General features: G+C 42.9%; 2 protein-coding genes across 9 annotated transcripts in view; one reads left to right on the plus strand and one right to left on the minus strand.

Moving 5' to 3' along the window:
* On the minus strand, positions 3,584–12,392 carry UTP18 (UTP18, small subunit processome component). The gene is given in 15 exon segments (XM_021414465.1): positions 3,584–3,721; positions 4,351–4,405; positions 5,019–5,161; positions 5,599–5,773; positions 6,642–6,765; positions 7,075–7,165; positions 8,423–8,523; positions 8,824–8,998; positions 9,832–9,957; positions 10,535–10,620; positions 10,846–10,925; positions 11,474–11,569; positions 11,674–11,801; positions 11,900–12,355; positions 12,357–12,392. Coding segments are annotated over 14 exon segments (1,827 nt in total). The 5' UTR covers positions 12,378–12,392; the 3' UTR covers positions 3,584–3,721; positions 4,351–4,380.
* MBTD1 (mbt domain containing 1) overlaps positions 12,532–12,935 on the plus strand; it is a 29,036-nt gene continuing 28,632 nt past the window's right edge. For all 8 annotated transcript variants that reach the window (XM_021414457.1, XM_021414456.1, XM_021414459.1 and 5 more), the window contains exon 1: positions 12,532–12,895. The gene's annotated coding sequence lies outside the window, so the exon portion shown is untranslated. The remainder of the gene's footprint in view (positions 12,896–12,935) is intronic.

Here is a 12,935-nt window from a genome sequence, read left to right on the forward strand (position 1 = left end):
TCAACAGCAAGCCCCAGAAACACTGCTTCCCAGGCACCTGTGGGCTTCTCTCTGCACAGAGGCACGAGCCCAGCACCGCACAGAGCCCTTATAAGACATTGGTTATGAGTGGCAACACCAGCTCCAAGTGCGCAACAGCAAAACAGAATTAAACAGTTTAGCAATAGATATCATTCCAACTGTATTACTGAGCACCTCTTTCGGTTTGTCACTTGCATTTCCTGCTGAGCACCAACATAGGCTACAGAAATCATCACGCTCCATCTCCAGCATACAGCTTCTTTGGGACATGTCGCTGCCTGCCGGGCTGCTCCCCATGTCACCGCCCTGGTTACTGGGCTGCTGCACCTCCACCAGAATCTCCTTCACCTCATCTAAAAGAACTTCTCAGAGATTTAGGGGGAAGTTTACTGCATATCTCTTGAAGGCTTTACTCAATGTCCCACATGCAGAGCGAAGACAGATGGTCACAAAATGTTTAGGACCTCAGACAAATAAAAATTCTCTGTTCAAAAGCAGTTCAAGCATTATTAGACATGGAGACAGCGGGATATTTATGTACGTTTATAATTGAAGTAATTATTTTTAGATGGCTACAGCCAGCTTCATTACATCTTTTTCCCTTGTACTGCCTCCCCCATTCTCCTGGATTGCCTCCTTACTCCCAAAGGAGCCACAGGAACTGATGAATTTCTGCACAAGTCTGACACAGAGAACAGAATTTCAGCCCTTTCAGATTTTGCTGAACCACCCCCACCCCAAACCTCGCTCTGAGAACAAATGCAAACAGCACTTCCAAGACAGAGTTAGTAGCAAAGCTGACCAACTTCTAAGTAACCAGTGTTACTGCCATATAGGCAGGTTTTTTTCTTGGAGATTTCCTTCCTAAGCACAAGACTAATTGCCTTTAGCTTACAAAATTGGACGAGATCACAGCCTGAAGGGGAAAGGCTGTGGTGATAAATATTTAATGGGCCACATCAATAAAAGTTATTTTGTCAAGGAGAATGGCAAAAGAGGAAAAGCAGAGAAATAATTCATTAAAAGAACTTCAGCTGAGCAGCACCAGAAAAAAAAGCCACGCTAGGAAAAAAGGAATTAAACACCAACGCTTTAAATAGGTCAGAAGCATGAGTACTATTAACACATGGCAAATGGACAAGGCTGCATTTTTCAAAGTGAGATGAGAACTGGGGTATGAGCAGCTCAAGTGTGGTAATCACATCCCATTGCAACACATCAGTACAATGCCAGCCTCTTGCAGTAGCATCACCCAACATTAGGGTCCTGGTCAGCATGTGGAAGTGCCATTACTCAAAACTCCTCATGAACAACAACTACTACCTTGAGGATTCCTTCATCTCCCACAGTTCTCCACTTTGGATGGGGTTGCAAATTACGTTTGGCAGAAGACACAATGCAACAGCAAGAAGACATTTAGTGCAAAGGTTAAAACTTCTTGTTCTTCACTGTTCCCCTTCCTTGACTCATTGCAGAGATTGATACTTGCAGCTGACATCATAGAATTTGTTAAAAATGTTTAAACTCTCCTTTCTTCCTGACATTATTTGAAAACACCTTTTCCATTCGCTACCCTGCTCCACACAATCTCAGCCTCTTACCTTAACCAGAAATCAGCAGGACGGGTGGAGAAAAGCATCAGAAACTGCTGGACTCGTTAACAAGGCCAGGAATCCCCTAATTCCTCGAGTGCAAGTTCTAGACCTGTTAATGACTTGCTTCATGGCTTTTAATTGCTAGGTTCAGGATTATTTCCTTATGAGACAAGAGGAGACACACTGGGAGAAGAGGGGCAGAGCTAGCTAGGAGTAGACTCGATGGTACTAAAACACTTCACAGCTACTTAGCAGAGACTGGTAAATGACAACAGCTTTTGAAAACCTACCCTTTTAGAAGTCATTCGAATTCAAAGAAAAAAAATCTCATGGTCTCATGGATTATATCACACTACTTAAACCTAACAGTGAAGTACAGAAAGGATTAAAAAAAGACTGAGCCATGTTGAGAACTACAACCAAAACCCTACTCACAAGGCTGCCACAGGTAGAACTGATTATTACATTCATATTGTTATAGACATATAAAGAAGTGATTAAGTGCTGCCCTCTAGTGAAGGTACAAACCAGTTCCAGCTTCCAGACTTCGGGAAATTGACAAAGCTTCCATCTCAGCTGGATTTTTAGCCAGATTTATTAGTGCTTATGGTTTAATTTCCCTACTCCGCACTAGGATATTTAGCCAAGGCTTATCACTGCAATAAGTTCAAATATGCTCATCAGTTCAATACCCTCACATCATAGTATTTTTGTGAAATCAGGTTGTCCTCATCACTGGTAAAGCTGTGTTAAAAACTGCAATACTTAGACAACAGTGTTTTTGAGAACAGTTATGACAATAATTTAGCAGCAGCTGTGTATCTTTGTATTTTTTTTTAGTAATTCCTACAGTTAGCTTTTCCTTGTACCTATTTTGCATATCACTTTCCTTGAAGGCTTAATATCAACTTCACCACTGGTCAGTGGATTTAACTTGATGGAAAGCACAGCAGTGACAGCAGACCAGCAAAGTCCTAGTCTGCAGCAAGTGAGGATCTGCTCCAATACAACAGCTGTGGGCACAGAAAGAAAGGAAAGAAGCTGCTTACCTCCAGAAGGCCTCAGATATCCAGGGATCTCCAGCAAGACTCCCTCACCTCCACTGCCAGCCCTTAAAAGAGGGCTGGCTCCACCCCTTCTGGTCACTCATGATCATTGCATGCACCTGAGCTCCCCTGCCTGGCCTTCCCACCAGGTGCTCCATCACTGCTTCAGGCCCTGACTTAGCATTTCCACTACAGTGGAACACCTTGGTCTCACTGCTACTCCACCCAAAAAGCTCCCTCCTATGGACAGTGATGTATTAATCACAACTTATGATCTGAAATTTTACTGTTGTAGCAGATTCCTAGCTATTTATTTTAAAAGAAATGTCAAATTCAATAAAAAATGTGATCAGAGACATTTTTGACATCAGAAGGAATCAGCAACTGTAGCTACACAGCAGTCCTTGCTAGGTGGCCCTAATGAGATCAGGATTTCACAGCTGATTAAAAAAATCAACTGTGAAGCAACACTCAGGATGCTTTGCTTTCACAGCAAGATAAGAATGGGGTCCCCCTGAGGAATTAAAACCAAGGTACAAACAGCTGGCTTTGATACATGAGACATTAAGCACGAATGAAGGTGGTGTTCCTGCATCATCAGTTTTGGCTATCTTGAAGTTATAGCTGGCCCACCAAGCTGAACTACAAAACCTGCACTCTCTTTGCTCCTCTCATCAGCAAAACGATGCTTCCAGCCAGAAATGTACCTGCCTGATGGCAAAGCCAAAGCCAAACACACAAAGAGGAGAGCTTACAGTTTATACAAAACTATGTTTTAGTGTCAACACTGGAATACATCATGTTCTCATAACAACTAAAGAGCATTTAAGTGTTTCTTGAAGACGTTAACTTGATTACCAATCATCAAAATCCTACTTAATCATTTGCTTACACAAAGCATGGGAAAAAAGTTGAAAGAACTTGCCTGGAAATTTATCAGGTACATTTATTAAGTAAAAACATTCAAAAACCACAGATGTTATATTAATATTGTTCAACTTCCATATCGAGTAGTTAGCTTGATTTTGTCAGCATACTTGCAGTTGCAGGTTACAACACCTGGGGAAGGATCAGCACAGAGAATGTTGTTAGTATGCTCAGAACATTCAGCTATCACAACATTTTACAGAAGCTTGATGTGCAGAAGGTGAACCAGCTTTCAGTCTGAATGGGCAGAGCTTCCAACCTTTAACAGATTTTAGGTCAAACAGCAGCACTGCGTTACTGACAAGGCTACAGGCCATTCCAGTTTCCCATGAAAAGGGAAAAATCCACACAAGCTACACTTAGCATTTCAGTTATTTATGTAACCTACATTTTCTATCACACGGACTTGAAGTCATGTACGCGTGTCCACACAACAGGGCCAATTCAGACCAGCCTACAGCCATCACTGCTCAGGAGTTTGTTTTAAATGATTTTGAGTTTTTAAAACTGCTGTCAACAGGACTGGGCACACTTGGTTGAATTACGAACCACCCTTAAAAGCATTATTAGAGAAGCTGTGCTTAACAAGACAAGCCTGAATCCTGCCCATTACAAGCATTTTCTATTAATGATCCAGTCAAGACCATTTCAAGATTACACACTAAGAACTTCTTGCTGCCACCTTTGACAAGGTGGAGGTAGCTGAATGAAAAGAAGGAACGTCAAGACCATCTTGTCAACAGTTTGAGTGCTACTTTTACCTGATACTAGTCCATTTTCTCCTGTATCTTTTAAAAATCTGAATAATGTTTCAACCTGAAGAAAAAACATAGTTGAGACAGATTTAAAGCTTTTCAGTAACCTGCTGAGCATACAATATAACAAGAAACAAATATTTAGTAGTGTCACTGACTTTCCAATAATCTACTACTACTACTGATCTGAAACAGCAATGTAGTAAAAGCTAGCAATCACCATGGGTTTACCTGCGTATAACAATACGCAGTTCAAATTTAAATGAAGAGCAATGAATTGACAAGATTTATTTTAATTTTTACAGACTTCCTTGTGAGTCTTTTTCATTAAGTTCTTCATGTCAAACTTCATAAATTAGATTTCACATTGAAATTAAGCTTAAAAAAAACAAAATGGAAAAAAACCATCCATTATCTACTATTTCCTTCCTACTTTTATTCAGCAAGGAACAATAACACCTTTCACAGGCATGTCTGCAGTATTGCATAGCCAATAATCAGAAAAAAAACAACGAGGTTCATTCTCCAGAATGGGAATTCAGTGCAACACATTGTTAACTCATCGAGTAAAAATCAGATCAAGTAGTCAAATTTCATCGCTTACCATTCATCTGCATCACCTTACTCAATATAAATATGCTATCTGGGATTAAGCAACCAAACTTAGTACATACCTATACAACAAAGCTTTGCCTTTGTTGTTTGCTATAGAGAAAAATCCACTTCTAGGAGAAAAGTCCATAGACTGAGTAAGATAAATTTGCTTTCTTCTGAACACTGGGAAGTTTGAGAATACAGTATATGATGGAATGTGCACCTATTAAGAAAGATCTAGTTAGTCAAATCAAGTAGGAAAATCCAACAAAGATTCAAATTTATCCAGTATTTTGTCAAGGCTGGCAGAATTCCTTAGCAAGGAAAAACCACCACCCAGCAAGACTGTTACAGTTAACAGATGCTGAAAATTAAGAATTGTTGCAAAGTTACTGTATTTGCAGCAACTAAACAAGAACATTTTAAAAAAGAGGAGAAAAAAAGAATTAAGGCAGACTACAAGGTTATCTTAACTTCCTTCAAGAAAGAAACAAAACATTTTCTGATTTAGGTAGAGCACACCGCACACTTTCCAACCGAGCAAATTCTGTAGTGCATGTACCCACTGGGAATCAGTTTGACCACGTCAGCAGGATTACCCCCTGTTTTTAAAAAAGAAGATACAAGAAGTGTTACACTGAGAGAAGCAGCTGACCATACCAGTTTGACAGCCTCATCGGCTTCGTTGGAAGCCACGGCCAAGATTTCTGTGGTAGGATTGAAGGTCACAGACGTAGCAGATGTAACGAGGTTCATTATGGCTTTAACTGGTTTAGGATGATTTTCTTTGAGACAGGCATCAGTAGTATACAAGTTCACAACTCCGGAAACTGAGCTAAAAAGAGAAATTAACAAAATCCATATTGAAAAGCAGCATTTGTGGTACACATTAACTTGTTATTGTAGCCAATAGTCAACTTAAAGATCATTAGCAATTAATTATCTAGTGAAGTTTGTAACAATACTTGGTTAGAAGATCGTGTTTTGCTTGAGTTTGTATCAGGATTTGGTAGAGGGCTGTGATGGGTGGGTAGTGAGAGAGACACTTAATTGGTGATACTGGGTAAACAGACCTCTTACATACAACAAATTCAAACCAGAGCAAGCTTAGTATCGGAGTCTGAAGTCATTGAAGGTTCTTAAGAAAGTTTCTGCTAAGAAAATGCATACTGTATTTAAACATTAGTTAGTTGTTAGAACCGATACACTAGCTGAAGTAGCACCATGGCAACCATTAACTGAGAAATACTTTCAAGCGGTATTCAGGCTCTGTTGCTGCAACTGCTGGAGTTAAAACATCTTTATAAATGCTAACATGCTCTCTGACAGCAACCAAATTAATAGTACAGAAGAGAATAAACTAGAAAGGTGGAAGAAATGAGGCCCCAAACTGACATTTGTGTTATAGAAGCTCACTCCGTATGATTTCAGCTGCATAATTTAAAAATTAACTGCTAAACTCACTGCATGGCAATAGTAACACATTAAGAGTGATACCAGTGTTCAGCCTGTGTGGTACTTCATATGTTCACTGAACAAAATAAACGATTATCATAGAAAAGGCAACGTTCAACTATTCACTTCTACTATAACTTCATTAAAACCAAACTCATTCTATCTTCCTACACTCTTACCAGCCACAGATTCTGAAGAGCTTCAAAATGAGATAGAAAGAAAGAGAAACGCCCAAATTATTCACTTACCCACATGCCACATACTGGTTATTTTTTGAAACAGCAATACACTTCCCTTCCAAAGAGCCTTCATCTTCAAATTTGTGTAGGCACTTCCTGCTTCTCACATCCCAAATGAAAACTTCACCTTCCTCTGTTTGCAGAATGAAAGAGGAGATTACAGAATCCATGCATACAGAACATACATTGATCTAAATTGTTAAAACAGATTTCAGGAAGACAGCTGTTAACTTATACACATCTATCAAATAAGGAGTTTTTTGTCTGTTTGTTTTTAAAAAAAGAAGAGCATACTGGAACAGTTTATTCTCAATGATGGATCACTTGCTGGTATTTCCAGGTCAGATAAGGTTTAACTTCATACACACACAAACACAATGTGTTTAAGCACTTAAGCAATTTCAGTGGAATTACAATTAGTACTATTAAACAGAACACTTACTTGAATAGCTATATATTTTACTGCTGTCTGAAGTGAAAGCAGATGCAGTGGTTCTTCCATTTACCTTCATAGTGCTAATCAGTTCTTTTGTCTATAGGAGGAAATTAACAATGGTGATAGATTCTGCCATTTCAACCCTTTCCAGCTTGAAGTATTCCTGAGTCTGTTTAAAGCACATGTCTCTAAAGTCTGCATTGAAATATCTGTATGTAAGTTCAAGACAGACATTCAGTTTTGTACCATTTTGCCTGAAGTGGTGGTATTATCACACAGCGTAATGTCAGCCAGCCAGCAGCTAAAAGAAGTTCTTCATTAAGAAAAAAGAACTGGTATTCTTCAGCTTCATGTAATCACATAAGCAAAGCACTGCCTTTGTTTGAAACATGAGTGCAATAAGCATTCAGATCGAGACAATGCAAATTAAGAGGTATGACAGTGAGGCATTTGATTACCCTCCTTTTTCTTGCCTGTCTGGAACAAAGTTTTGTCTTAACAGGCAGCATTCAACAAATGCTTGATGCTTTCACTTGTGCTGCCAATTGTTAAGGTCAGTAGGAAAGTTGCATCCACGCTCCTGTCCCACAAACACCTTAAGTTAGCTACAGTAACTTGGCATTAAAAGAACACATCAGCATTTTCAGAGCCTACAGTCCACAGCACAAGCTCATACTCAACCAGTTTATTGTTACACAGTTAGAGCCAGTTCAAAAAATGCTCACTGGATCCCTCACAGAGGGATCTCAATACAAAAGGGAACTGAACTTCTTTTAGAAATACTTTTTCCTACTTATTTCCAAGTTTAAAACAAGTGCAGCTGCCATCATGTGGCATTTTAAAATATAGCTAAAAAAGATCTAGGTTCCTTATGAATCACAGCAGATGGAGTGATTCATGACCACGGCACACCAACACACACTAGCACTATTCCCAAAAAACAAGTCCTACATTTCTTCCACCCTCACATTCTTGTTCCCATGCTGAGGCTATTGGTTTTGTCAGTGCAGTGTTTATGCCATCAGCTGAAACAGATCATTGACGTACATCTTTTTGCAGTAACCCACCCTCCGCCCCCTCCCCTCCCAAAAAACACCCCCAGGAAACTCCAGACTTCACTCCATCATCAGTCACAAAAAGAACTTGATCAAAGAAAGTTCTCTGACATCCCCAAACCATTTTCTAAAGCTGCAGTTACTTAATACAGCAGCTCACTTTCAAAGGCTGTCACAGTACGTCATACCTGTTTTAACTGAAAAGCTGCATTGCTTCTCAGAGTAAAAGGCAAGCAACCAGATTCAAAAGGAAAAGGGTACCAAGAAACTGAAGCTACATGAATTATGGAAAAAGCTACCTTCATTGACAGCAAGTGAAGATAACCTGAAGTTCCAGTGAGAAGCATAAACGATCCATCTGGAGAGACTTCAAAGTTTTTGACAAATTTTTCCTCCATGCCTTTAAAAAGAGAGATACAGAACTTCATGCTGGTGTGACTTACTCATTTTCATCAACTTCAGGCCTGCAACGAATGTAAGTAAAACCCGACCCCACTTTTTCATTTCTGTAATACACTAACAAGACATTACATGAACTTGGGGTTACATCAAAGACAAACTAGAACTAAACATGCTGAAGTAAAGCAGTCGACATCACTACCTCCAACAACTCACTACATTTCCTTTTAAAGCAAATCCACGTGCTCTCTCTACTTAGGATAGCTTTAAATGCACTCAGACACTCAGCTCACTAACATACCTCTTACTTGATGTACAGGAATAATGCTTCCACCCATCATGTCATACACGTAAAACATTTTATGGTGAGTACCAGTGGCTATAACCTGTTCTCCATCAGCACTGAATCGAGCTTTATAGATTGGAAAACTCTCTAAATAGATGCACTGTATTTTTGGATTCCTTATGCCATCAACCTTAAAATAAAAATTAAAAAACGCAATAAGATTATCACATTAATGAACATATCAAATATTTTTACAGAGAAAAATTCTTATTGACTCACCAGGACAAGAGAAACAATAAAAAAAGTGCACCAGCTGGAAGCATTTACTTCTCTCTTTCTTCCCAATCTACAAACAGTCCGCCTCTCACTCCTTACCCCATAAATGAGGTTCTCCCAGCCTTTCTGGACATACTTCAAACCCCTTCCCCTTTCTGTCTTGCCCAAGGTTTTTTCAAATAAACTACAATTTCTAATATGCTTCTCCTGCAGCCTTTAGATGTCATGCTCAACTTGTGCATCTTTGACCACTTCACTGACACGAGGCCACATCAAATTCCTAAAAGAACTGGGATCTTCAGTTTTCAGAAGAATGGGAAGGATCTGTCCCAGGATATGCAACTTCTTCCTGCAATGCAGTCTCTCCAATGCCCACAAGGATTTCTGAGCAACACTACAGCTGTAAACAGAGGCAGACTGCTCCTCACAGAATAGTGTTTGCAAACAATTTAATAAAAAAAATAAAAGACGCAACCTCTTTAGTCCTTCTTACTCTTCAGCTAAAATGCCTGATGAAACTGATTTGTCTATATTTTGCAGATAATTGGGAAGATGACACATAGGGAAATCTTCCAAGAAAATTTCAAGCAAGTTCCATTCTAACCATAAATATTACAGCCCTTGTGTGCAAGCCATCATAGGAACAGTGAAAAGAAAGTCTATCATTCCAAAATATTCCAGGTACATTTATCAAAGGAGCATTCCCTTTAAGCACCCATTCACACTGCATAAGTTGAAATTCTTCACCTGAAAGAGGGATACTGATCGATCGCGTCCAGCAGTCAGAACAACTTGAGCAGATGGATGGAACTGCACAGTTGAGAGTTTTCCATCAGCAAGACGTTCCTGATTAGCAGGCAAACAGCTCTTCATCTAGAACACAGATGAAGCAAAAAACAAAAGAATACAATATATGCATTTAATTATGCTGATGCCTATGATGACTTTTCAACAGTTTGACACAAGTAGAACAAACGCAATAAGTTTGGTAAGTTGCTTCAGTACAGCAGGGTAGACGTAACGCTGGTCAGCCTGCTGATTAAGAAGGCAGAAGGAAGGCTACCTGAAACTACTTGCACTCTTGCCCATGTGAAATTGCTGTAAAGGAGGTAGTGTAAGAAACACTCATCTGAAGGCTCACTTCTCAAGGACTATTTCAGTACCCCCAAAGTCATGGGAGAACTCCATCCTCTCCCCATAGAGACTGAAATCCCACTCTAAAGCGCTGTTTAAGAGTACAGGAAATAATTCCTATGTCAACACATCTCAGTTTGCTTCATGCCTTCATCACGTGAACTACCCACTTTCTCTGAAGCATTAAAACTTAAATGTTACGATTACAGGAACAAAGACATTCGTGCAAGAGCTAATTTTACTGCCTGAACAGTAATTATGAAACTGAAGCATGTTCACAGGTCAAACTAAGGTGCAACAACAGGCTTGCCTTTACCTCCAAAATACCTCTTGGCAGAGATTCTGAGCTTGATATGAAATTGCCAGTTCTGCATAGCAGATCATCATCTTCATCGCTGCCACCTAATTAAAACAGAGCACACTGGAAAACTCAATTCCCACATCACAACCTACGAACTCCCTACAGAAACAATAACAAGAAAAAAAGCACACTCAAAAAAATAATAAAGCTGACCACCCAGCTTCATTCATACAAAAACTTATCAAACATCAAAAATAAGTATTTTTTCCACAAGTTGAATAGAGAAGCACAGAAAGACATATTAGAGTAGTAAAAGGTTTCTTTACTATCACTTGCAGCTTGCTTGGATTTCTTCCTGTTTTCTCTATCAGCCCATGCAGGAACTCCTCCCATAGCTCGCTGAAATCTAACAAGAGAAGGGTGAGGGGAGAGAAGAAAGGAACATCTTGTTTAACAAAATCATTTCTTTCTACGTGGTAAGCACCTGCAAGAGATAGTTACAGTATTGCAAGATGACTCATAGTTCCTTGGAGTGATGCACACTCATACCCAGGCAACCCAAGCACATCTAAATTTCTACTGAAGCATCCAACTCTACTCACGCTTCAGTCATTCTTATGTATTATGTTAACATCTCCTGTCACCCTAACTAAAAAACTGCATCACTTCAGATATTTTTTGGAATAACTTCTTAGAAGTAAACAAGCATTAAGTTAATAAAGAAAAATCAAACATCACTCTGGATTTAAGCACACCATAAACACTGTAAGAAGCACTAACTCTATACAGTGCCTCCGAGTGCAAGGACAGCTCCAGGGCTGAAGCCGTTCACAGTGGGAAAAAAACGAAAGGGACTCAGAATGCCATGTACACACACACACACACACACACACACACACATCACATATGTATATCTCTTAGCACGGTTTGCCACAAAAGCATCAATGAACTCACTGTTCTTCAAGCCTTGCTTTTAGCTTTTTCTTAGTAAGTATCTTCTCGGCATCGCTCTTCATCAGGTCTCTCCTGTACCTGTGGGTCATGTCAACCCTAGAGCGAAAACACAACACATCGCACAGCTCGTTCCAGCGGGAGCCGCCTGCAGCCGCTCCGAGACGGCCGACACCCGCTGCGTGCCCGCCGGCTGCGCGCACCTTTCCTCGGCTTCATCGTCTTCATCCACCCAGGCGGGCGCTTTAGCCGGGATTCCCCCTTTGGCTTCGTTCTCCGTTTCCGAATCGCTGGAGCGGCACGGCAGGGCCCCGCTCCGCGCGGCGCTCAGCTGAAAAGCGGGGGACGGGCGTTGCAGCGCGCTGCGGGCCGCTCACCGCCCGCGGGGGAACCAGGGCCGCGCCACGCCCAGCCCCGTCCGAGCCGTACCTGCGGGCCGGCCAGGCGCTGCAGCAGCTCGCCCTCCTCCGCGACGAGGCTGTCGCCGAACACCAGCTCCTCCAGCTCTCGCTCGGCAGCCGTAGCGCCGGAAAGGGCCCGCAAGTGCCGGGCACGGCGCGACGCTTCTTCCTCCTCTGCCGCCTCCATCTCCTTAGCGCGAGACCGAGCCCGCTTCACCATCCCCTTCTTCTTCTTCCTGGCCGCCAGCTTCAGCTCCGCCGGCCGCCGCCGCGCTGCAGCCAAACCCCGCGGGGCCGCAGCCACCGCCGCGCGCATCGCTCCCACAGAGACGCCGGAACCGGAAGTTCCGCCGGGCACACACGCGGCAGCGCTCGTACCCGCCCCTCTCCCGATTGGCGGCGGCCGCCCCGCCCCGCACCACGTGAGCCGGGAACTTCCCCTGGCCGCACGGGCCGTCACGTGACCTCCTTTCTTTGCCTTTTTTTCCTTCCTCCGCTTCTCCCATTCCGCGTTCCACGTGACTTGGCGCTCTCCATTCCGCGCGTGGGGGGGGGGTGTCCTCTGCTTCACGACACAGCGATCCCCCCTCGGCGGAGGCCCAGCGACGACCTCGCTCGTTCCGCCGTCCGTCAGAAAGCAAAACGACCCCTAGCGGGGCTGCTCTCCCCCTTCGGCGGTTCCGTAATGCCGTCCCCCCTCATCCCTCAATGGTTTCCCCCCGAGGTGGGTACGGCGAGCGAGGAAGCCCCGAGCAGCGCGGAGCCCAATGAGGGCGCGCGGGGGGCCGGGCGCCGCGCCTGCGCAGAGCGGCGATGCTAATGTTGTTGATATCCCGGCGCAGGGAGCGGGGCTCCTTTCTCTCAGGGAGAGGCTGAACTTCGCAGGCCGCCTCCTGTCCCGCCGGGCCCGGCCCCTCGCAGGGGGAGGCGGCGGGCGGAGGGGGCCGAGCCGAGGGGAGGGGGCAGAGAGAGCTGCCGGGCGTCTCCTGCCCGCGAGGGCCTGATGGAAAACACAAAGGAGCTGGTGAGTGCCGCCGGGGTCCGGGCGGGCGGAGGGGCTGCTG

Source organism: Numida meleagris, chromosome 17 (genome assembly GCF_002078875.1).
Source record: "Numida meleagris isolate 19003 breed g44 Domestic line chromosome 17, NumMel1.0, whole genome shotgun sequence".
NCBI lineage: Eukaryota > Metazoa > Chordata > Aves > Galliformes > Numididae > Numida > Numida meleagris.